The 24,051-nt window shown below is 41.2% G+C and overlaps 1 protein-coding gene across 2 annotated transcripts in view; it reads left to right on the forward strand.

Annotated features, from left to right (window-relative positions):
- Nucleotides 1-24,051, forward strand: part of LOC145349861 (cyclin-dependent kinase 2-like) — a 39,038-nt gene that overhangs the window by 9,773 nt on the left and 5,214 nt on the right. Inside the window, exons 2-5 of one of the 2 annotated variants that reach the window (XM_080198464.1) lie at nucleotides 257-334; nucleotides 2,312-2,432; nucleotides 20,412-20,582; nucleotides 21,443-21,544. In XM_080198464.1, coding sequence (XP_080054590.1) covers nucleotides 257-334; nucleotides 2,312-2,432; nucleotides 20,412-20,582; nucleotides 21,443-21,544 — 472 coding nt within the window. The remainder of the gene's footprint in view (nucleotides 1-256; nucleotides 335-2,311; nucleotides 2,433-20,411; nucleotides 20,583-21,442; nucleotides 21,545-24,051) is intronic. The other variant, XM_080198465.1, reaches the window with a different exon arrangement.

Here is a 24,051-nt window from a genome sequence, read left to right on the forward strand (position 1 = left end):
GGAAGAATGAGAAGGAACAATATAAACTAAATGGCACACTCTTCCTCCTCAAATGGTTTTAAGTCAGTCCCATTGACTTGTTACAGCCCTGTAGCCTTGCAAGTTTATTTTCCTCTGGTGCTCATCCAAATCCTCTTTGAAATAAATGGGAAACCAAATGAGAAATTGTTTGAAGGTGGCAACCACAAACCAGGATTTGAAAATAATGTCAATGATGTGCTCAGATTTTTAAACTTGTATTTTTTGTATCTTATAGTGAAATGGAAGGAGTGCCAAGTACTGCTATACGTGAAATATCTTTGTTAAAAGAATTAAATCATCCAAATATTGTGAAGTAAGAAAAGTTAATTTTGTATTTTGGTCTGGTTAGGCAATGCTGTGTGGAACAAGGAAATCTGAATAGCTCAGAATAGACATGTATAAATAGAAAAAAATTAATTGTAAGCTGTTTCATTTAGTGTTTGTTAAATACTTGTTGTATATTCGACAGCTTAAGTAATAATTGTTGATAATTTCTGGATATTGCCTAGTTGTTTAACCATCCTTTATTAACAAACTGCTGCTGTTTGGAAAGCACCAGAAGTTGTAGGCAGCAGATGTTTGGCATCCCTACCAGATTACTGCATCCAATCAAAATTTATTGATAACACACATATGAGGAGCAATAAATTATTGTTGGTAGGGTTTGAAAGTGAAACTTCCAGATAATATGACATAAATACTTGTTCTGTGGTTAACAATAAAAATATTTGCAGGGGTCACCAATATAAGAAAAATTAGAAATGTTGTACCATTTGCAAATATTTGTTCGAGGCAATGTTATCTCCATGAGGTTTGATGATCTCTTTTGTGTCACATTTATTTTTTCCCTGAAGACGTTTTTAAGTTTCTCTCAAACACAGGACATTAAGGCCATTCTAAAAGGCACCATTCTAGCAGAAGTACAAAAGTTTGTGCCAGTTACACATTTCTTCTGCTATCTTCAAACTCTCTCCATCTCAAACTTAGTGTTCTCTTTATTTTCTTGCTTTTACTATGTTACTGCTTCTTTGAGCTTGCTTTTTGTTTCTTTAAAGCTCAGATATGTTTTTTCTCGTTTGCATTGTGTTAAAGATTAGTTGCATTATATTGTCACAATCCCATAGTCCCAAATGATCATAAGCTGCTCTCTCTTTTGAAGAGAAGAGATGACTGGTGCCAATTTAACCTGAGGATCACTACACCTCAGGCATGGGGCAATGTTGTGGAGAAGGCCCTTCATCAATAACCTCAGCCAGTACAGGAATTGAACCTGTGGTTTTAGCATCAGTCTGCATTATGAACCAGCTGTCCAGTTAACTAACTCCATATAAAACTAAAGTATTGTCTTATACTCATAACATTATTTGCTAACAATTCCTTCTTGCACTAAATTTTCTTCTCCTCCTATTTGGGTCCCAAACCTACTGAAGAAGTCTAAAGTAAAACCCATTTACTTGCCAGGCATGCAGGACACGTATGAGAATACTTATTGTTCACTTGAATCCTGAATATTTCTCTTATATTCATCATTCACAAGCACTTCCATTTTATTAGAAGTAGTTCTGGTTCTAGGTATCTGCAAAACCTGACTGTGGAGAAACTTACCAACTGGTGGAGCAACTGTTTGGTTTTGCAGTCATGAGATCTGCACATCACCACTTCAATTAAGATCTTAAATTTCAAAGGTACTGATGAGCAGATTAGAGCACATATTGCACATAGAGCACATGACTGCAAGACTAGTTTGCAGGAAGAATTAAACCACAGCTCCAGCTTTTGGTCATCACACAAATTCTAGCTGGTTCATTGTTTTTATGGGTATGAATTTAGAATAGGATTGGGCTTGGCTCGGATGATTATGTTGATATGCTTTGCTGATGTTCACTATCTAGGCTTGTACTTAATGGGTTACTAACTAGAAGGCTATCAACATTTGGAGCTGTACAGCAAGCTGAGCTAGTGGCTTCAGGAAAGGAAGGAGGATACCAGAGGGAAGATGGGGGGAGGTCTGTTTTTTTGGAGTTTGTATATGTTTCTAAATTGTTATCTGCAATAAAATAAATTAGACATACCAGGATTCCAGAGCAGCTCACTTTTGTACAGTGTAATCTGATTAGTGCTGCAGTTTTACATCTTGCTATTGTTTAAAATTTTTGATAGGGGTCTGAAAACATAATAGATTCCTACTTTTATCATTCCCTTTTCACAGTAACAAAACTATTGTGATGAATCTACTAAAGCATAGTATTGTAATAAGCAGCCACGAGTAATATGTGTACTCTTGCCTTAGACTGTTAGATGTTATCCACAGTGAAAAGAAATTGTATCTGGTTTTTGAATTTCTGAATCAAGATCTGAAGAAATACATGGACTCTGCTCCATCTACTGGACTCCCTTTGCAATTAGTTAAGGTAATTACAAATTTAACTTACAATTCACTTGTAGGATTATGTTTTCTGTAAGTTACACAATCAAGCACAGTCATGTAGATTTTGATCACCTAAATGCCAATTGTATTAATTTCCACCCATTTTGGATTGTCTTTTTTTTTATTCATTCGTGGAACATGGGCATCGCTGGCTAGCCAACATTTATTGCCCATCCCTCATATTCTCCCCACCACCTCCACCTCCTCATTAATTGAAGTCTGGAATAATTTTCATTCTGAGAAGATATGCAGTTGACCTGTTCTCAAGCTTTTGCCAATTTGTACATTAAGGGAACCATGAATAGACTTGCAAACATAGATGAGTCACCTTTTGATTTTTTTTTTCCCTTACATGATTATGCCTCACTATTGACACTGCTGTAATAAAATATTCTGGTATCTGAAATGGGGGGACTTAATACATTCTATGGCATTGCACTTCAAAACTTTTGTTTCATTTATTCACATGAGGCGGGCATTGCTGGCAAGACTGTCCTGAGTTACTCTTGAGAAGGTGATTGTGAGCCATGTTCTTGAACTACTGGAATCTTTGTGTGAAGGTACCCATAGAGTTGTTAGGAAATGCCAGGATTTTGACCCAGTGATGTGAAAGGATGGCAATATATTTCTAAGTCAGAATGGTGACATGGAGAGAAAGTTTCAGGTAGTGGTGTTCCAATGCACCTGATGTCTTGGTTTTCAGGATGGTAGGGATTTTGGGTTTGGAAGGTTTGGTTGAAGAAGCCTTGGTGAGTTGCAGCGTCCATATAGTACACATTGCGGACATGGTGTGTGAGTGATGGAGGGAATGAATGTGTGGGGAAATAGATAACTTGGATGGTGTTGAATTTCTTGAGTTCTATTGTAGTTGCATCGGATCCAGGTAAGTGGTGAGTATTCCAGCACAGCCCTGACCTGTACCGTGGACATCATGTAAAGACTTCAGGCATGAGGAGTGGGACTGCAGCTATTCACAATCTATTAATGATGGGGTAAAAGGACTGACCTTATTGTAGCCAAATTTACTGATGAAGGGTAGGAAAATAAAGTTTGTGAGGAGGACTCAAAGTGGGGGGAGGGGGGGTATTTTTTATGGACCACAGAAGAGCAAAATACATGCAGGGGATTTTAATTAGGTGCTTTGCGAAATTTGGATTTTCTGATGGTGAGCTGATATGCAGAAATAAAATCAAAGGCATGTCAAGCATTACATAGGTATGCCATGATTTCTTATTAGCGTAATTTAAAAAAATTACATTCTGTGTTCACGATAAAGTCAGCACGCACAAGATTTGTGTAGCACCTAGTTCATGATCGTTTACGTGCACCTGTTGGCTTTGTGTTGTTGTACATAAGCTCAGTGACCTTCCTTGTTTAACTCTATGGCACAAAGGAGGGAAGCAGGAGAATGGATTATTGCATAGAGCTTGGGATCAGCAAGAGTGAGTTAGTGGTGAGGGGGATTCTAGATTAGAGTCTGGACATGGGGAAGTGTAAGAGGGATCTAGGGGAGACAGAAGGTGAAGGCAGAGGAATGAAATAGTGGAGTGGGAAAAGTTTGGTGTTGTGGGTGTGGTGGGAGGAATGATGGTCACGGTCAGTCAAGGTAAAATATAATGAGGGATCTTAGTACTGCCCAAATGTCTGCCCATCTCAGTGTGTGTCCTTACAGGTCTTTGAATTCACTTACAACATTTTAATTACCACCCTCCCTTCCCCCATCTGAGATTGCTTTTGGACGATGTGTAGAAGGGAGGGCCAGAGGCCGGATGAGTGTGCAAGTCCAGCCACATCCCACAGAACGGTGAATACAGCACTACCATGAACATTCAATAAAGACAACACAAAAACAAAAAACACAACACTGTTTCACAATCAAGAGAATGTCTCTAAATCCTCTATTACCATCAATGCATAAAAACCATGAGTCATGCCAGTACATTTGGCTTTCTGACTCAACTAAGCTCAACAAATAATGATGATGCACACATAAATAGAGTTAAACCAACAAATAAAGTGAAATTTAATTTTGCAAATCACCCATACCGCCTTTTGTGCTCTCAAGTTTTATGTTAATGGCAATACAGTTGGGGGGGAAAGTTGTAGCGGGGAAGCAAAGCCTCCCCATTTGGCCAGGAGGTTCTTGAAGAGACTGCCTTTAAGTGCAGTATTATTACCTGACTGCAGGTGCCACCAATGAAAAGCTTCTCCCACTGCCAAATTGAATATGTTTTGCATGTATACTGCTGGATTCTAATTAGAATTCTAATTACAATAATGTGGGATATGTAGGATATGGCAAAAAGAGGCAGGAAATGAAAATGGCGCACAGTTCCAGTTATGATGTTGGCAAAACTCCAGCCAAAGTCTGCAAAAGATTGTAGATTGGTTGAGTAGGCCTGGCAGATGGTGTATAATGTGGGAAAATGATTGCTGAATTCTACAGTACAGGATGTCACCCCTCACCCCCCACTCCCCAGTTCGCTTTTGCAGCGTGTGTGTGTGTGTGTGTGTGTGTGTGTGTGTGTGTGTGTGTGTGTGTGTGTGTACGCGCACATGTGTGCGTGTCCATGAGAGGCTAGAAGTCAGGCGCAAGCCTGATATTTTTGGCTCTCGTAATCGTACTGGCTCACCCCGCCCATTGGACTGCAGGGCGAAAAGGTATGATCACGCCCTAAAGATTTCTTGAGTTTGCAGCCAAAGGTGGCCCTCTAATTTCCGTCATTGTACCTTCAAATTGAGATGGAGACACCATGTGTGCAAAGACCCTCAAAGATTATTTTTGACTCTAAGGGCAATCATTATTAATAATTGGCTGCTTTCCAATGCTCCACAGATGGGTTGTAAGTTCACAGCTTGATTGTAAGCTTCATGGTTCTATATTACAAATATTTATATTCATTAAACAGTTTTCAATGTTTTGTCTGGCACTTTAACTTTATTTAATGTGGGAATTTGAAAACAAGTCTTTTGTTTTTATAAGGAATTAAGTACTCACAGGACTTTTTAGACTGATCAGCGGGGTTACATGTGATAAAGTTAAAGTTTATTTATTTGCCACAAGTAGTCTTACATTAACACTGCAATGAAGTTACAGTAAAAATCCCCTAGTCATCACACTCCAATGTCTGTTCAGGCACACAAAGGGAGAATTTAGCATGGCCATCTTATAGCCAGCTGGAAAGATGGCTAACCGGCATGTCTTTCGAACTGTGGGAGGAAACCACAGCACCCAGAGGAAGCCCATTCAGACACAGCGAATGTGCAGATTCTACAACGACAAGCTGGAAATTGAATCTGGGTTCCTGGCGCTGTGAGGCAGCAGTGCTAACCACTGTGCCTCACCCTCTGGGTGACACAATTTTTCTTTAACTCTGATATAAAGGCTGTTATGAATATTTAGACCTTTATTTTATTTAGACTCAACATGGTGCCTGAGTTCTACCCCTGCTGGAGTTGACATAGAAATGGTAAGGGCAAAGGTGAAGAATGAAAGGGAATGAGTTGGCATGGAGACTATAAGGAATCATAGGGTGCCATGACTTGGGTGGATGGTACATGAGGAGCAGATAGAGAACTGGTGGGATGTGAAATTGAGGGCTAGAGGCCTAACACTTAACATGGCCACAAAGTTCCAGAGAACTAATGCAGACGCTTTGAAGAGCTTGGATTACCTGCAGCTATGGCCACCTCCAATCTGCATTCAGGAGTGATAGACCTGACTCCATGCTGCATCTGCCACATTTGGAAAAATCTGGTCTTTCAGGGCAATTGTTCACCAAGGTGGATGTGGCGAGCCAGGAAATTTCATGACTTGTGCAATCTGTTTCAGATCCTAATGCGCCTCCCATTTAAGATGGAGATGAAGAGTAATTTCTCAGGAAGCCCGGCTGGAAAGGAACATCGTTTATTTACAAAAAAAGAAAAGTAAAACCACTGCTATGGTATATACACAGTAGACCCTACCTGGAGCAAGTAGTTCTGCAAGCCCAGTCCTGGGTCTGCCATATAAAACACTTTGGTAATGAGTTCTAGTTGAGCAAGTCATTGCCTGTTACTAATGGTACTCACACTCAATGAGTCCACAGGGAGATCAGTCAGTGAATTCCCCTTGGATCTCTTAGGGGTTATCACGAGGAGCAATTTCCTCTCTCGGAGTTGTTAATCTTTGGAGTTATCTACCTCAAAGAGCAAAGATTGGATCATTGAGTATATTCAAGGCTGAGTTAAATAGTTTTTTGATCTACAGGGAAGTAAAGGTTATGGGGTGTCAGCAAGAAAATGGAGTTAAGCCACAGTCAGATCAACATGATATTGCGTGGTGGAGTAGGCACAAACATCCAACTGGCCAACAATGCTCTTATTTCCTATGTTCCAGGGCGATTAAATTGTGCCCATATTGTGCAGTGAGTTGAGTGCATATTACATCAGGAAGTGACAGGTTATTTTTTGTGTTGAAATATCCTGACAAATGTTTGTGTTGATTGAACAGTTTTCAGTGTTTTGCCTGGTACTATAACTTCTCACCCCAACTATTTTCTACATGGTTCTGACTTTTTGCTTGCTGATAATTGTCAGCCTTCCATTTCCCAAATGGCCATTCACATATGAGCCCAGACTCTGTGGCTCTGCTGTTTACTGGAGCTGGATTTTCAATTAGCGGAGGAGTAGTTTTGGAGCTTTAATTTCACTGGATTTGTTTTCTTTTATGGTTTACCGTCTGGAAGCCAGTCTTATTGACAGGTTTGTCTCTGTACTGGGCAGGAAATATATCAGAAGTGGCCACAGCCTAGGAGCAAATAGGTTTCCAGCTGCTCAGGATAGAGTTTGTGAGTTGGTGTGGCAGGTACATGGTGGTTCAGAGAGTTTAGAGTGGTGTGAGAGATCTGTAATCAGTGGCAAAGATTCTTAGTAGCCTTCTGCCTCATGAGATGATCGTTTTCACTGTATTGGCCAACTAAATATCATATATGGCTCAGGAACCTTATTCTGGCATGGCAGAGTCTGATGTATTTGCTGCAGAGGAAGACAGTAGGCTCAAAATGTGCAGGATTTACTGGCGTCTTTTCACCAGCTTAGCTTTCCATTTCAGCTCTCCTTTTCCAATACCATTCAGTCAGCCTCCAAACTGAATAACTCGCAGTTATCAATGTCTGGGACTTAATGAGCTCCCAGTCGGCCATGGCCCAGGTGCACAAGTAGTGCTGGAAAACAATTGCTTTTTGCATGCAGCTATTCTTAACTCTCTTCAGTTGCCATGTTTCATGAGATGTGGGAAATCTGACCTGCTAGCATTAAGCCTAAAAGATAAATAAAATCTAAGGCATAAAGCTTAATTTAAATGAATGACAAACCTCCTTGGGGCAGTTTGGTTGCCATCCCTGTCCCTGGACCATCATTAAAGCCTGAAATGAACAAATTCAGTACAGTTTGTATTAAGGTACTGATCAGAAGCCCCAAGATATGTTATGAAGCTCGACTAGACCGCAACAGTTTTGTATTTTGGCATTAGTGTGAGAATAAGGTACTTCACTCCAGATGTAATTCTGTTGACATACTAGAAAGCTTTTATCAAAATAAATTTTATTTGACAATACAGTTTTAACTATAATGAATCAATTAGCTTAATTAATACCAATTGAATACTTAAACATGCTAAAATTCAATTCTTAACTGCTAATTTATCTCTATTAGTTCCATTCATGCAATATTCTGCTTGTAGACCTAAACTCCAAAATCAGTTAACAACACACAGGTTTATGTGTTTGAACTTGGGCTGTCAGTCCTTGAGCTTCCAGAACACATCTGGAGAGAGAGAGACAGAGGAAGAGCTATTTCTCCTAGCGTGTTCCAAATAGCAGCCTGCTCATTCAGAATCTGGCAGTAACTGCTTGCTTTTCCCTGTAAGCTTAGCTCCTTTCCTGAAGCACGTGACTCTATCTGTCAACCTAATCAAAACTCTATTCTGAAACCCAGGGGAAAAACCAAATATACCAAAATACATTCACTCAGATTAAAAAAGTGGAGTCCGAATCATTAAGTGGTTTCAAGGAGATAGATATATTTCTGATTTGAAAAAGGGTTATTGGAATATGGATAGAACATGTATGGAGGCAGATTTGAGACCAGGGAGAGATCAGATTATGAATGGCAGAGCAGGCTCAAAGGACTGATTTTGCCTACTTCTGATCCTAATTCCTACGTTCTCCATGGGAAGGGTGGCGACCGCCTTGGACACCTTGGTCTAGCAGATCCCACTAGATTTATTTGGACCTGCACTGCTTCACTATAAGCATCAGTGGGATCTATCAATGACTAGGCCTTGACATTTCTCCAGGTGTCCATTCTCCTCAGGAAGTCAGGTAGTGGGTCCTCAGGAACTCACAGGAAGGAGAACAAGCAGCTGGAGATCCCAGGACCATCCACGCCACAGGACTATCCAGCCAGGTGAGAGAGTCCAGGCAATCCCAGTCCCTTCTGCCTGTGACCCCATCAACTCTGGGTGTACAGACTGAGAAGGGTGCTGTTAGAATGCAACCAGTGACAACTTTATATCGGATGTAATGTGACCAATGGTAACAAGTTATAAGGGTCAGCTGACCCAGTCAACCATAGAATCAATTACACAATGATGTAATAGCTGACTCACTATAAATAAGAACCTGTTTGGAATTGTGGGGAGCTTGGAGTGGCCCAGGGTGTGGCACTAAGTTTGGAGTAATGATGTTTCTTTGTTAAACACTTTCTTTGATTTATAAGTTGGAGTAAGTTTTGTTCTATTTTTATTGCCTGCATTTGAAGAGCTACTTCTGATGAAACATTGGTAGCAGCGAAAAACTTGATAAAACATCGTAACTTGGTGTTTGTTTTTGAAAAAGTGCTACAACCATGGCAGAAGGTAAAAGTAAACTCGTGAGATTGGATTGTTTCCCTGTCTTTTCAGATGCCGAACCATATTGGCAGTGGAAGACAGAAGTGAAAATGTGGACTCTTGTCACCACAATACTGAAAAAAAAGCAAAGTATGGCATTAGCTTTGTCATTTCCAATTGAGAGCAAGATAACAAGCAAAATATTTTCCGATTGGATGGCAGATGCCTTAAATAAATAAGTAAAGAAGAAGGGCTACAGCTCCTGCTATGATACAAAAAAGAGTGTTCTTAGAGAATTATGAAGGATGGGTAATGTTTGAAAGGATTAGGAGACAAGATACCCAGTCCATGGAAAAGTATATCATGGATTTTGATAGGGACTGTAACAGGCTAATGAAATTTAATTTGGAGATTCCGGGTGCAGTATCGCCCTTCAAGTTGTTGAACTGTGCTTGTCTGTCAGAAATGGATACTCTTTTAGTAATGACTGGAATACAATTAGGAGGAACAGAACCCCTCTTTGATCAAATGGCAGCATCACTAAAAAAGTTTTTTGGGAAATAATCCTTCCCCGCCACCTTGTTCAATGCAGACCGGAATGCCATAGCGCCCAGAACTGAGGAGTCAATCGTGACTCAACTGGGTGCCAGATCAAATGATACACGAAGGCCTTTAAACAGAGGCAGTTACGTTAATAACAGACCTAGTGTTGAAAACAGTTACAACCAATTTGAAAATGGGGAAAGAAGATGTACATGGGAAACTGATAAAAAAATTTAAATCAAAGGAATGCTAGAGGGATTGTGAATCATTGTTTCCAATGGAATTCCCCGTGCCACTACATTATAAACTGCCCGAAAAGAAGAAATCATGTCTTTGAAACCACGTGTGATACAGAATATGGGGAAACCGATAGTGACAAGGATAAGGACCAGGAAGGCATTGTTTTGGTGGCTGAAAAGTTGAATCCCATAATGAGTGTCCTGAAAATAGACTCTTTCAGCTGTGCTGTTTTAGATAGTGAATGTATATCCACTGACTGTGGCCAAGATTGGCTAAATTGTTATTTAGGGGCCCCTTGATCATAAAGACCGAAATTAAGTAAAAGAGCATGATAGTTCCACCTGCTTTTGATTTGGAGATGACAGCACTTTAATGTCCTCCAAAAGGGTGATACTTCCCTGTAGGATTTCAGGAATCAGTTTATAAGTACAGATGTGCTTTCCAGTGATATAACATATCTTGGTGTTAAGCAGGTCTATGATGAAGAAAGCTCAGGTGACCATCGATTTGAAACAGGATAAAGCTATCGTCTTTGGGAAAACTGTGGACCTATGTTTTGTAAGATCTGGCCATTATTGTCTTCCTTTAAATGAACTGAAATTATCAGCCCAAAGGATTCATAGCGATTCAAGGCCTTCATAGCGAGGGGGATTGAATATAAAAGTAGGGAGGTCTTGCTGCAGCTGTATAGGGCATTGGTGAGGCCGCAGCTGGAGTACTGTGTGCAGTTTTGGGCGCCGCACCTGCGCAAGGATATTTTGGCCCTGGAGGGAGTGCAGAGGAGGTTTACTAGGCTGATACCGGAGTTGAGGGGGTTGAGCTATGAGGAGAGGCTGAATAAACTGGGCTTGTACTCGTTAGAGTTTAGAAGAATGAGGGGAGATCTCATTGAGACGTATAAGATGATGAATGGGATGGATAGGATAGAGGTGGAAAGACTCTTCCCGCTCAAAAAAGACAGTAGGACTAGGGGGCACAGCCTCAAGATAAAGGGGGGGCGGTTCAGAACGGAGTTGAGGAGGAACTTCTTCACTCAGAGGGTGGTGAATCTCTGGAATTCTCTGCCCGTTGAAGTGGTGGAGGCTGCCTCGCTAAATATTTTTAAGAAGCGGGTTGATGGGTTTTTGATAAGAGAGGGGATTGAGGGTTATGGGGAGAGAGCGGGAAAGTGGAACTGAGCCACGACAGATCAGCCATGATCTTATTGAATGGCGGGGCAGGCTCGAGGGGCCAGATGGCCTACTCCTGCTCCTATTTCTTATGTTCTTATGTTCTTATAACTCATTAGTGTCGCTAATGTACAACAGCATAATGGACATAAATAAAATTATTCTGAAACTCCATAAGTAGTTTGGTCATTCAGCATCACAGAGACTGAGAATACTGCTGCAGGATGCAAGTGTGCTGGACAAAGGAGAGAATGATCTCATAGAACAAATATCAGCCCGGTGTGAAGTTTGCACACCCCCATGTCCAGTCATGAGTCTACCATGAGATTTCAGTGATGTAGTGGAGATGGATCTAAAGATATAAGACAAGGACAAAGTCGAGTATCTATTGAACTTTGTGGACATGGCCACCCGGTTTAGCGTACATGGGAAACTGATATTAAAAAAAACATTTAAATTGAAGAAATGCTAGAGGGATTGTGAATTGTTGTCTCCAATGCAATTCCCCATGCCACTACATTATGAACTGCCTGAAAAGAAGAAATCATGTCTTTGAAACCACATGTGACACAGAATATGTGATTTACACATATTCTGATTTACAGCAAATTTACGCTGATTCACAGCGAAGGTAAAACTTATGACCCACTGGACTGGAACAGGATTGGGGCACCATCTAAATTTTTGACAGATAATGGGGGTGAACATGCAAATGATGAGTTTCAAGATGTGTGCAAAAATTTAAATATTGTAATAATGCATACTGCAGCAGAGAGCCCATTCAGCAATAGCCTCTGTGAAGGGAATCACGCTGTTATAGATGACACATTGCATAAAATTTTGATGGATCAAACGGGCTATAAATTGCAGGTTGCATTAGCGTGGGCAGTGCGCACAAAAGGTTTGTAACAAATGGTGGGGGTTAAAAATGCCAGTTGGTATAAGGGATGAATCCAAAGTTGCCGTCAGTATAAACAGATGCCCCCCGGTGCTAAAAGGGACAAGCATTAGCTCCATGATTTCTGCACACTTAAATGTATGCATGCAGGGAGAAGGGCCTTCATTAAGGCTGAGATTTCAGAATGGATACAAGGACCTAAGACACCACATAAGACCATTGGGGTATACTTTGAGAAAGAGGATAGGGTCTACTATAAAAGAGAGGGCAAAAAAGAGTGGAAAGGGCCCAGGAAAATTATAGGAACAGATGGCTATGTAGTTATGGTGCAACCAGATAGTGTGAGCCCACTTTTCAAGAGTAGTGGAACTTGGGTATGAATTGCAACATCTGAACAAGATGCAGAAGGGCAGGAGGCACCTTGTACCTCACATATACATACCCTGAATTATTATGAGGATGAGTCAACAATAGATGAGATGAAATCTGATGATCAACAAAGTACCATTGAAGCAGGGGATGAAGCTGCTACTTCAAAGGTCCAGCTACCCAAGTAGGCACAGTGGTATCATGCATACCCAAAAGATCAAGCAAGTGGAGGGATGCCGCTATAATCGGGAAAGCAGGAAAGGCCTCAGGAAAGTACAAACACTGGCTCAACATCCAAGAGTGAGGACAAGAAGCCAAAGCCATAGATTGGGAAAATGGGGTGGACAGATGGAAACAAAAAAAGCAAAACCGAAGTCCTGAGGATGAGACAGTAAGCATTTATGAACCCAGGAAAAAGTCATGCATTTGTGACCGAAGGTGTGTCAACAGAGAACAGCAATCTGACAGCAGCAGCCCTAACAGAAACAGACATGGCTGCAGAGGCCGGAGTTTAATGAGGAAGGCTAGGAATCAAACCAGTGATAGGAATAGGAGTAGAAGTCCCCATGATAAGGGAGTATTGATAACTGCTAACAAAATGGAGCTTACGGAAGGACGAGAGGCCAAACAAAGAGAACTGGACAGTTGGAAAAAGTTTGGGGTGTACCATGGGGAGGCACGGTAGCACAGCGGTTAGCAGTGCTGCTTCACAGCTCCAGGGACCTGGGTTCGATTCCCGGCTTGGGTCACTGTCTGTGTGAGTTTGCACATTCTCCTAATGTCTGCGAGGGTTTCCTTTGGATGCTCCGGTCTCCTCCCACAGTCCAAAGATGTGCGGTTAGGTTGATTGGCCATGCTAAAAATTGCCCTTAGTGTCCTGAGATGCATAGATTAGTGAGTGGATATGGGGGTAGGGCCTGGATGGGATTCTGGTTGGTACAGACTCGATGGGCCAAATGGCCTCTTTCTGTACTGTAGAATTTCTATGATACCGAGGTACCAGATGAAAGGCACCTGCTTTGTCCCATAGGTGGGTTTGCACAGAGAAAGTTTTGCAAGATGAGACTTATAAAGCTAAAGCCAGATTAGTAGCCCACGAGTATGAGGATTATTTGGATGAGAGAGACATTAAGGTCGATTCACCCACACAGCAGGTGAAGTGACACTGAAATTTTTTTTCACTATTCTAGCATCTAATAATTGGATATGTAAATCAATTGATATTAAAGCAGCATTTCTGCAGGGCAAAACACTTCAAAGAAAAGTTTTTTTGAGGTCACCCAAAGAAGCAAGTAATACACAGGGACATTTGTGGAAATTGAACAAATGTGTATATGGGTTAAGTGATGTATCAAGGGTTTGGTATTTTTCTGTGTGACCTGTAACGAAGACTGGCTGTGTCCAGTTAAAAGCAGATCTAGCAATATTTTACTGGAAGGCTAAAGGAAAATTTGCTGGAATTTTTGTGATGCATGTGGATGATTTCCTATGGGATGGCACAGAAGAATTTGCAAAAAGGATAACTGAGAAGCTGAAAACAGAATTTAAAGTAGGGAGTCGAGCAGCTGGTGCCTTTTGATATCTTGGTCTTGATATCCGACAAAGTACATCTGGTGTAACGATGAGTCAACAGGGATATCTAAACAGCATTGATCCCATTCCCATCATCAGAGAAAAGTCAATGAAAAAAGAGCAACGGGCAAACGAAAAAAGAAACAGAGTTGTTGAGTATGATAGGACAGCTAAATTGGCTGCGCACACGGACAAGACTGGATTGAAGCTATAATGTCCTAGAGCTCAGTAATATGTTGAAGTGCGCCACAGTCAGAGAGATCTTGTAGGCTAATAAAACATTAAAGAAGTTAAAATTAGAGGAGCGTGTAATTAAATTCGCAGCACTAGCAGAACTGGAAGATATGAAGTTGGTTGTGCTCAGTGATGCTTCACATGCCGATCTACCAGATGGACATTCAAGTGGTGCTGGATTCATAATATTCCTGGTAGATGAGGAAGGAAAATGTTGCCCCTTGGTCTGGGAAGCAAAGAAAATAAAAAAGATAATCACAAGTAAATTGGCAGCTGAAACCCTAGTTTTAGTAGAGGTGTTGAATATGAGGATATATTTGTCTGGCACATTAACAGAATTATTTTTTATGGGCACATCAGATAAAAAAGAACCAATTGAGTGTTACATGGACATGCGGTCTTTATGGGACAATGTTCACTCAACAAAAACACAACTTAAGAATTGATTTGGCCAGCATTAAACAAATGCTGGAAAACAAGGAACTTTCTAAACTTAACTAGGTTGGTGCAAATCCACAGGTATCCGACTGTTTTACAAAAAGGGGTGCAGGTACTGGAAAGTTATTAAGAACATTGGAGGATGGTTGCATTAAATTGTTTTGAAAAAAAAAGGGAATCTGTTTGAATGCAACTGGTGACAACTTTCATTGGATGTAATGTGACCAATGGTAACAAGCTTTAAGGGTCAGCTGACCCACTAAACCATGGAACCAATTACAGAGTGATGTAATCGTCAGCTCACTCATTATATATAAAAACTGCTTGGAATAGTGGGTAGCTTGGAATGGCCCCAAGTTTGGAATAGTGATGTTTCTTTATTTAAACCCTTTCTTTGATTTTATAAGTTGGGAGTAAGTTTTTTTCTATTTTTATTGTCCACATTTGAAGAGTTCTTATGGTGAAACACGTGCATCTGCCCCGCAGTTGGACGCTGCAAGACCTGCAGTACTCAACCCTCTAGAGGATGCATGCCAATCAAAGACAACCAGTCAGCAGACTGCTTTGACCTCTGCTGTGGGTGTCAGGATGACCTAGGCGCAGTGACAGGGTTAGAAAAATTAAGCATTGAAATCACTTCTGGGTCACAATTGTTCAATCACTGTCTATATCTTGCACCTTAGTAAATACATTTGCTGTTCATGAGAATGGTGTTGGTGTTTGAAAGCATCATGCACATGCATCTGCATCTGTGTGCCCTCTTATTCTGAGTGATCCATTCTCACATTAAGAGTTCACTTCCCTTTGTGAAACTCACATTTGATGTATAACTAACTCATGATCATTAACCTACCCTTGTGTTATATCAGGAAGTTGTGTCAGGTTCCTTACTGAAGCATCTGCAAAATGTGATAGCAACTGTGCTCCTTACAAGACAGCTTGGAGTTAGGTGTCCTCACTAGCTTAGGAGAGGTAGCTGTCTCGCCAAATGAGAAGGCTGCCTTCATTGGTAGTAAGAAGTGTCACAACACTAGGTTAAAATCCAACAGGTTTATTCGGTAGCAAACGCCACTAGTTTTCAGAGTGCTGCTCCAAGGAGCAGTGTTTACCCCAGTCCAACGCCAGCATCTCCACTTAATTGGTAGTGCCAAAGCACAAGACCAGCAGATATGATACTCTCTCCACCTATAAAGACCACCACTGGATCAAGTCTTTCAGTGCAGCACCTGCGCTGTTGTGGTGACTGTCAATTCCCTGAGTGCAGTGATGTTTGCTGCTAACCTTCCCAGTGAAAAGGGCCTAGTGACTCATGAGGGCTGAACGCACAAGGCTGAATGCTGAAATTGCTCTCAATGTCACTGGTGAGAAAAATAGAATCCCTATAGTGAAGACAGAGGCCATTCGGCCCATCAAGCTTGCACCGACAACAATCCCATCCAGGCTCCATCCCCACAGCCCCACTACTCCGCTAATCCCCCTAACACTAAAGAGCAATCTAGCATGGCCAATCCACCTAACCACATCTTTGGACCGCAGGAGGAAACCAGAGCATCTGGGAAAATCCACGAAGACACGGGGAGAATGCAAACTCCACACAGTCACCTGAGGCCAGAATTGAACGCTGGTGCTGTGGGGCAGCACTGCTAACCACTGTGCCACCATGCTGCCTGTGCAAAGGCTTTTCAGTTCACAGACATGGCCACCCCTAGATTAACTGAGGCCTTTCAAGTGTGTGAGGCACCTGGTAGTGACGAAAAGTGTATGAGTCATGGAAACTCCCAGGGCACCTAACAAGTGTGCATGATGAGCTTCTGGTGATCACACACTAGTTGAACGCTGATGAAATGGAACCCTTTCCAGCAAAAAGATTGAGTTCGGTGGTGATCTTCAGTGCTACTGGCAGGAGATGTTCTCCCAGTCCATAGGACGTTAGATCCACCCACAGAATGTGGCAGATGTGATCTACTTCTTCAGATGGGTGTGGAATTGCCTGTCACTCATCTCCAGATAAGAGAGTCTACTTTGGTAGACCCTTGGTTGCATCTATGGGTTGGGCCTAACCTCCTCAATCTCTGGTTGTTACAAGGGCTCCCCTGAACCTCAAGCCTCCTGTCGAAGCTGGGCTAGGTGATGTTGAGTCTTTCTTCTCCTCCGATGCTTGTTCGGGTACACAGAGGGAGAATTTAGCATAGCCAATTCACCTAACCAGCATATTTTCAGATTGTGGGAAGAAGCCGGAGCACCTGGAGGAAACCCACGTAGAACGTGCAAACTCCACACAGACAGTGACTCAAGCTGGGAATCGAACCCGGATCCCTTGTGCTGAGGCAGCAGAGCTAATCACTGCACCACCGTGCTGCCCACTGCCATCAAGAAGGCAGCAATACCACAAGCTTCATTGATTAATCGCCAGGGAGAAGGATTGAATAATCTAAATGGGCAAATGTACTAGACCTCCAAACGTACAATCAAAGCCATTTTCATGCGCTATAGTTCTGTCTGCACTACTAGCTTTTTTGCTGAAATAGCCTTGTAGCCGATGTGCACATATAACAAGGTGACCACACTGCCAACCCTGATATTTGACACCTCAATCTCACAGAGCTTAGGAGAGGTTTGGACACATTCATGAAATGTGGCACCTTTTCAAAGGCACTCTTGCAATCTGTGATCCATCTCAACATGCGCCTCTGCAACGAACGAATGCCCTTTGGCCTGTCATCCAGGCCAATTGGATAAAATGCAGTAGAGACTTTCAGTGATGATCTCGCAGATATGCAGCAGCTTCCTTCATGTTTGCTTGCATTTTCTATTCTCATATACCTGTCAATTAAAGCTCAAATGGAGTAATTGTATTGTGAAGCCAATGACTCCTGCTGTCCCTTGTTAAAACATAACAAAAGGCAATGACTACAAATGCATCTTCACAAGGAAACCTTCCTCTTTTCCTTCAGTTATGTAATACCTCAGGAAACCCAACTGGAAAGGTACATAATTCATTTACAGAGCATAAAGTAAAGCCACAACAGTGGTGTATACTCATTTGTCCCTGCCTGGGATTGCACTTCTTCAGGCCCAGTCCTTAGGGAATGAGTTCTCGCTGGGAAAACCATTATCTTACCGTGAGTGCTCACACTCAATGAGCCCCACAGAGAGATCAATTAGTGATTCCCAATGTGCCTCATGGGGGCTATCAGAAGCTCTGACTCCATCTTAATTTTTAGCATCCAAGCAGTTTGAGGGGGGCCCCTGAAATATGCCCCTTAGTGTAGCCCAGGACTCCTGCTATACTTACTCAGACCTTTCCCATGCAGATTCTTTTCCAGTTTTAGTTTCCAACCGTGACACAATTTTATGATTGCAAAATGGTGGTGCTGCGATTCTATTTTGAGAACTTTGACTAATGGTCCCCGTCCTCTCATCCCCATCCCCAAGACTGTATTTAATCTCACACACTGACTATGAGGTCCACTAAGCCCTGGGATTGCTTTTAATTCTTTGCCTTGATGAAGTGCACTAAGCCTGAAGACAGACTTTAATCTTTAATCTCTCAATCTCTCACCCTGATTATGAGGTCCTCTAAGCCTCCGAACTGCCTTCACTCTCTTAACTTAACCTCCTGGCACCAGACCAGCAACTATTACTTTATTTCAATGAGCTTTCCTGTGTGTCGCACCCACCCCCACCAGACCACCACCGCCCCACCTTGTGTCTCTGTGCAACTTATTCCCCTTGTGACACACTGACACAACACCCCCACCCGCCAATACTCTGGTGTATGCATTCGTGCCCATTCATATATTTTGAATCACATCCAGTCACTTCTGTGTCTACATCCTGCTCTTCCACGTCAGGCTCCAGTTTCCCCACCTTCAGTCTCCCCTCTGCTTGCCTGAGCCCCACAGAAAACATTCTTCCAGAGGAAATCAGTGAGCAGAGCAATTCTACACCCTCACCAGTATGCATCTCATTGATAGTGAGAACCTGAAGAAGTGCAGCTGTTGTTGGTAGGCTTTGAGTGTTGCACAAACCTCAAACTCAGCAGTGAAGTGAAGGTTGATGGTTGCACACCATTTATTTCCAGATGTGTTTCAGACCAGTCTGATTTTCTGCTGATGTGGTGCTAGATTAGGAGTGACTCATGATTCTGGCAAGTAGTACCTTTATTGAGCCATTTATGACATAGCAATGCATGCAAATTGAGTTCCCACTGTGATCAACAAGAAACCTGACCCGCCATCAGTCCGCCCTGAAAGTGGCGAAGGGAAAATTCCAAGCTGTTTTCCTATGGGCAGAAATGCAATTTTTGGCTTCTATTCAAATTTTCCAGTCCGGCCCATCACAAAACAGAGTTCAGGCAGGAGGGGATTAACTGATTACTTTCCATCTAATTTTGAATTGTCAGAAAATTTGCACATGTTACACTCAGTCCCTATATCTAAGTCATTAATATAGATTGTAAATAGATCAAGTCCAAGTACTGATCTTGTACTGCCAGCTATTAAAAGCCTGCCAACCTGAAAAATTCATTTTTATTCCCACTCTTTGTTTTCTCTTCTTTAAACAATCATCATTCCATGTTAATATATTTCCTACGATCCCATAAATTCTAATTTTGAGTGATACAGTTTGTTTTTTTCTTCACTTTGGTCTTAGTTTAAAATAAGCTGTTTGTTTAAATAGAAGCTGTGCATTCTTTTTTAGAAAATGGCTCAAGGTTCAAAGATCTAAAGACAATGTCTAGAGACAATGAAATAACAGGCTGATTTTCATCTTTACATATGCTCATTGGGGTAGCACAGCTTTTATTTGCATAAATATTCACATTTCAGATGAAGTTGTATGGTTCTAGAGATAACACCGTTAATAGGAGATTTGCTTTGTCAAATTTACAGAATAGAACAATTTAAAGTAGTGCTACAAGAAGGGGCAAAAATTTTGAAACTTCTAGAGAATATTAAAAGGTTTGCCAACCTATTATTAGTTGCTAGGACCTTGCATAAACATTCTTACAGATATGTGTACTCCTTTATCTTAGAATTTTAAAACGTATTACTTTATTATTTTAGAATAAAGTGTTTTCGAGCGCTTTGTTGTTTTTCTTCTATTCAATTTGTCTGTCAGCTGCAGAAACCAATGTCCCTGTACTAACTTTCAGTGATCTTAATCACAGCAGTCAGGCTTAATGTTCATCCTTGGCATTCTGTCCTCCTAGAATGCATTATGTATGTTACATTTTAGTTTATAGAAAGTGTGGATGCTGTTCTTTATGATTGACACAGAAAAAATGAAGAATACCTGAATCAAAATGACTACACTGAATGGAATTTCACATTTCCTGTCTGGAGGAGAAAGCTGCCTAATTTATCTGATTAAGAAAGGCATCAGATAAAAAAGGCATTTAGGTCTGCACTGAGCAGTCTTCTGTAGGCATATTTTATATTTATCCCAGAGTCTTTGGAACAGCCCTGTCATCCCAATTATGTCCCAATACAGTAACATTTCCTTGGATTTGTAAGCAATAAGAGGGATTGGGTGATACCAATATGGAGATTTGCCTGTTAGGGTTTTTAAATAGTTTATTTCTGAATGTTGAATATTCACAAAACGAAACACTTCTTTTGACAGAGTTACCTGTTCCAGCTGCTGCAAGGTGTTGCATTCTGTCACTCTCATAGAGTCCTTCATCGAGATCTAAAACCACAAAACTTGCTTATTAATGATGCTGGTGCAATCAAATTGGCAGATTTTGGACTGGCAAGGGCTTTTGGAGTTCCTGTGCGTACTTATACTCATGAGGTAATTAAGATCCATGGTTTTGGAAATGTTTCATAAAGTTAAGACTTGTGTATTAAATTTACTCCCACTGTATATTTTGTGGATTTAACCCCTTATGTTTTAAGAGAGTTACTCAACTAGTTAATGTGAACTTTCTAAAATCAAAATACTGCCTGGTTTTACAAAAAAAGTTATAAATCCCAGAAAAAGGAAATTGTTCAGGATCAAGAAACAAAGGATGAATAGGAAGAGCTCATGGAAGATGCATCTGAATACTTTGACAAAAATGAATATCAGAAGTATACTGGAACTTACAGCAAGGATAACTGAAATCCTCTTATTGTATTTATATACTTGTGTTGTATTTAATATGCATTCAGACTCGCAGAAGTTCAAGGGTAAATGGGCAATTGACAGTGATCAAGTAGCTTCATTATATCTTCCACACAAACCAAAGAACTTGTGCTGAGAGGTGCAGACAAGAACAATTGCCTCAGCAACTGTTCTGTCAGGGCAAGAGTTGAAAGCATTTTACATTAGCAGGTGCCCCATAAGTGATTTCCAACCTTGGTTCAGCAACCAATCCTCCATTTATACCTTCATTCCTATGGGAAATTCAGTTCTGACTTGCAATGTTTCATCTTACAGTGTGTCATAAATCTGAGGACTGCCTGTACTCCTTTTATTAACAACTGTTGAACTTAATTCAGATCACAGTGGCAATAAATATTTAAATTTTATAATTAATGACTCACATCTTATTTTATAATAGATGCTGATCAGTCAAGTATATTTTTAACATGTTTGGTTGAAATTATTTTGGGGAATTAGACTTTCTAATTGTTTATTATTCTTTGATTTTCTTTTTTTCATATTTTTAGGTTGTAACCTTGTGGTACAGAGCACCAGAAATTTTATTAGGATGTAAATTTTACTCAACAGCGGTGGATGTTTGGAGCATAGGATGCATCTTTGCAGAAATGGTATTTATCTCAGAAATACAATTAATTTGTAAAAATGTATTTTCTAAATTTATGCCTTCCTAGCAGGCTCAGAATATTGTTCTTTTCTTTCTAAGTTGAACATAAAAAAGGCAAAGGGTGAGATTTTCTGACCAACAGAATCTTCTAGTCCCCCTGGCAATGGGACAGATGAGTCACGCAAAATGCTGTAAACATAGAGGGTCTGAAAGATCCTGCCGGCAGCCAATGGTGAGCCACCTCTGTCAGGGGAAAATATGCTATTGTGGGTCACTGGAAAATCCCTCCCAAAGTATCTCTGGGCTGCCATGTTAATGGAAAGATTTTGTTTTGGAGTTGAGACTCTGACATCAGGTTCAAATGAAGGCCCTGACTGTCAGAAATCGTCTGACATGATTTTCAAAGGAATGGCCAGTTAATAACCAAGGGGCATACTTGCTGTCCAGTTAAAGCCGTTGGGCAAACTCCTGACACTTGAGTGCCAATAGGAGGCCCTCCAATACAGAGACCGTGGAAGTGTGCTATTGTAGGTAAGGGGCAGAGGGTGCCTCAAAATGGGAGCATACTCTCAGCAGTTTTGAAAATAAAAATGGCCGGTTGCCAGACTGCCACTATGAAGAGGCTGCAGCAACAGTCATGGTCATTTCTGCGTTGACAGCAATGGGGGGATGATTTGAATTATTATGGAACACTGGCCGCTTATTCTCCTGATGGGAAGCCACTTCCCTTCATTGGGCATGCTTTGGCTGCTTGGGAGGCCCACCCATCCACTGGAAAATTCCTGTTGACACAGGCCTTAATAGCTCCTTGGTTGCTTAATTAAACAACCCATCTGGCGTTGCATCTCCAACCTGGCCTCCTTGAAAATGATGCAGAGGCGTGAGGATCCCAGCAAATTGACACGCTACTCTCCCATGGTGATTTTTCTGCCCAAGGCCAACTCTGGTTACACCTCCATGGAGATTTGAAAATCCAGTCCATATGTCCAAAGGGATAAGCCACACATAAACATTTATGATGGGAAGTTCCTCTATCAATATGTTAACTTTCCACTTTCATTGTTGCCTGGTCAGGAGAGGTAACTGGTCAACCGTATTGCGGAAGGTGATGGCAAATCACTGTAGTATTTGCCAAGCATAATCATGGATCAATCCGATAGAAGTCCATGGATTGTCCTTTTTGGGCATGGTACCTAAAGGAGGAGGAACTAAAATGTTGAATATCTGATTGGGGTGTTCTGCAGTAAACAGCTATTATCACCCCTCAAAATCTCTGTGTGTGCAATTTAGGCATTATGAGTATGCAATTTGTGAAATATCATATACAATTTGAGCATCAACGTGAGTGATCTTTCTTTCCATGAAAACTTAAGAGTAATTTTTTTCAAGAATACCTTAAAAACACTGGGGCTTTATTCTTTTGGGCAACTTTAGCGTGATTAACAAATTTCTACTGATGCCATTTCCCCTGATGCAGTGCCCACAGCCAACAGGTATGGTTAAGTGTGAGGCCTAGATTTTTTATATTGAAGTTAGGATACTAATGGCAAGTGTTTGGATACTTTAAGGCAATTTATTTGTTATTGAAATTTCTATTTATTGCAAATTGTATACATTGATCTGACTAATTGTACCATATTTTAAATTTACTAATGTCAGACACCTCATAGAATCCTTAGGGTGCAGAAGGAGGCCATTTGGCCCATTGAGCCTGCACCAACAACAATCTCATGTAGGCCATGTACCCGCAGCTCCATGCATTTTCCTGCTAATCCCCTGACACTAAAGGGCAACTTAGCATGGCCAATCAACTTAATCAGCACGTCTTTGGATCTCTGTCCTACAAGCCTATTACAGCCTTCAGTCGAAGCATTCGGAAGTGAACTTAACTGTTATCTGAAAAGGAGTAATGTGTGGGAAGTATGGCACTTAGTGTATCCCTCATTCAGAGGACAGATGCAAGTACAATGGACTGAATGGCCTTCTGCACTGTAAGAATTCTGTAATTCACCCATCTTTCCCTGCCGCCAGATACCAAAACCATTTTTTTTCAAACTCCCCACTCCATCCATCTTAAGATGATTTCTTGCCACTTCGGAACTTGTGGACCACATTCCAAATATACTGTGATTCTAGAACAGCCCCCAGTGTTTCCAGATCCCAAAGTTTACCCCAGTGCTTCCCAAGTCTACCTTCTCCAGTGTTTGGTTTGATTTGATTTATTATTGTCACATGCATGGGAAACAGTGAAAAGTATTGTTTCTTGCAGACAAAGCACACGGTACATCGACAAGGAAAGGAGAGAGTGCAAAATGTAGTGTCACAGTCATAACAAGGGTGTAGAGAAAGATCAACTTAATGCGAGATAGTTCCATTCAAAAGTCTGATGGCAGAAGGGAAGAAGCTATTTTTGAGTTGGTTCGTACGTGTCCTCAGACTTTTATAGGTGGAAGAGAGTATGTCTGTGGTGTGTGGGGTCCTTGATTATGCTAGCTGCTTTTCCAAGAAGTG

The sequence above is a fragment of the Carcharhinus amblyrhynchos genome, chromosome 11 (assembly GCF_965287045.1).
Source record: "Carcharhinus amblyrhynchos chromosome 11, sCarAmb.v2.hapA, whole genome shotgun sequence".
Lineage (NCBI taxonomy): Eukaryota > Metazoa > Chordata > Chondrichthyes > Carcharhiniformes > Carcharhinidae > Carcharhinus > Carcharhinus amblyrhynchos.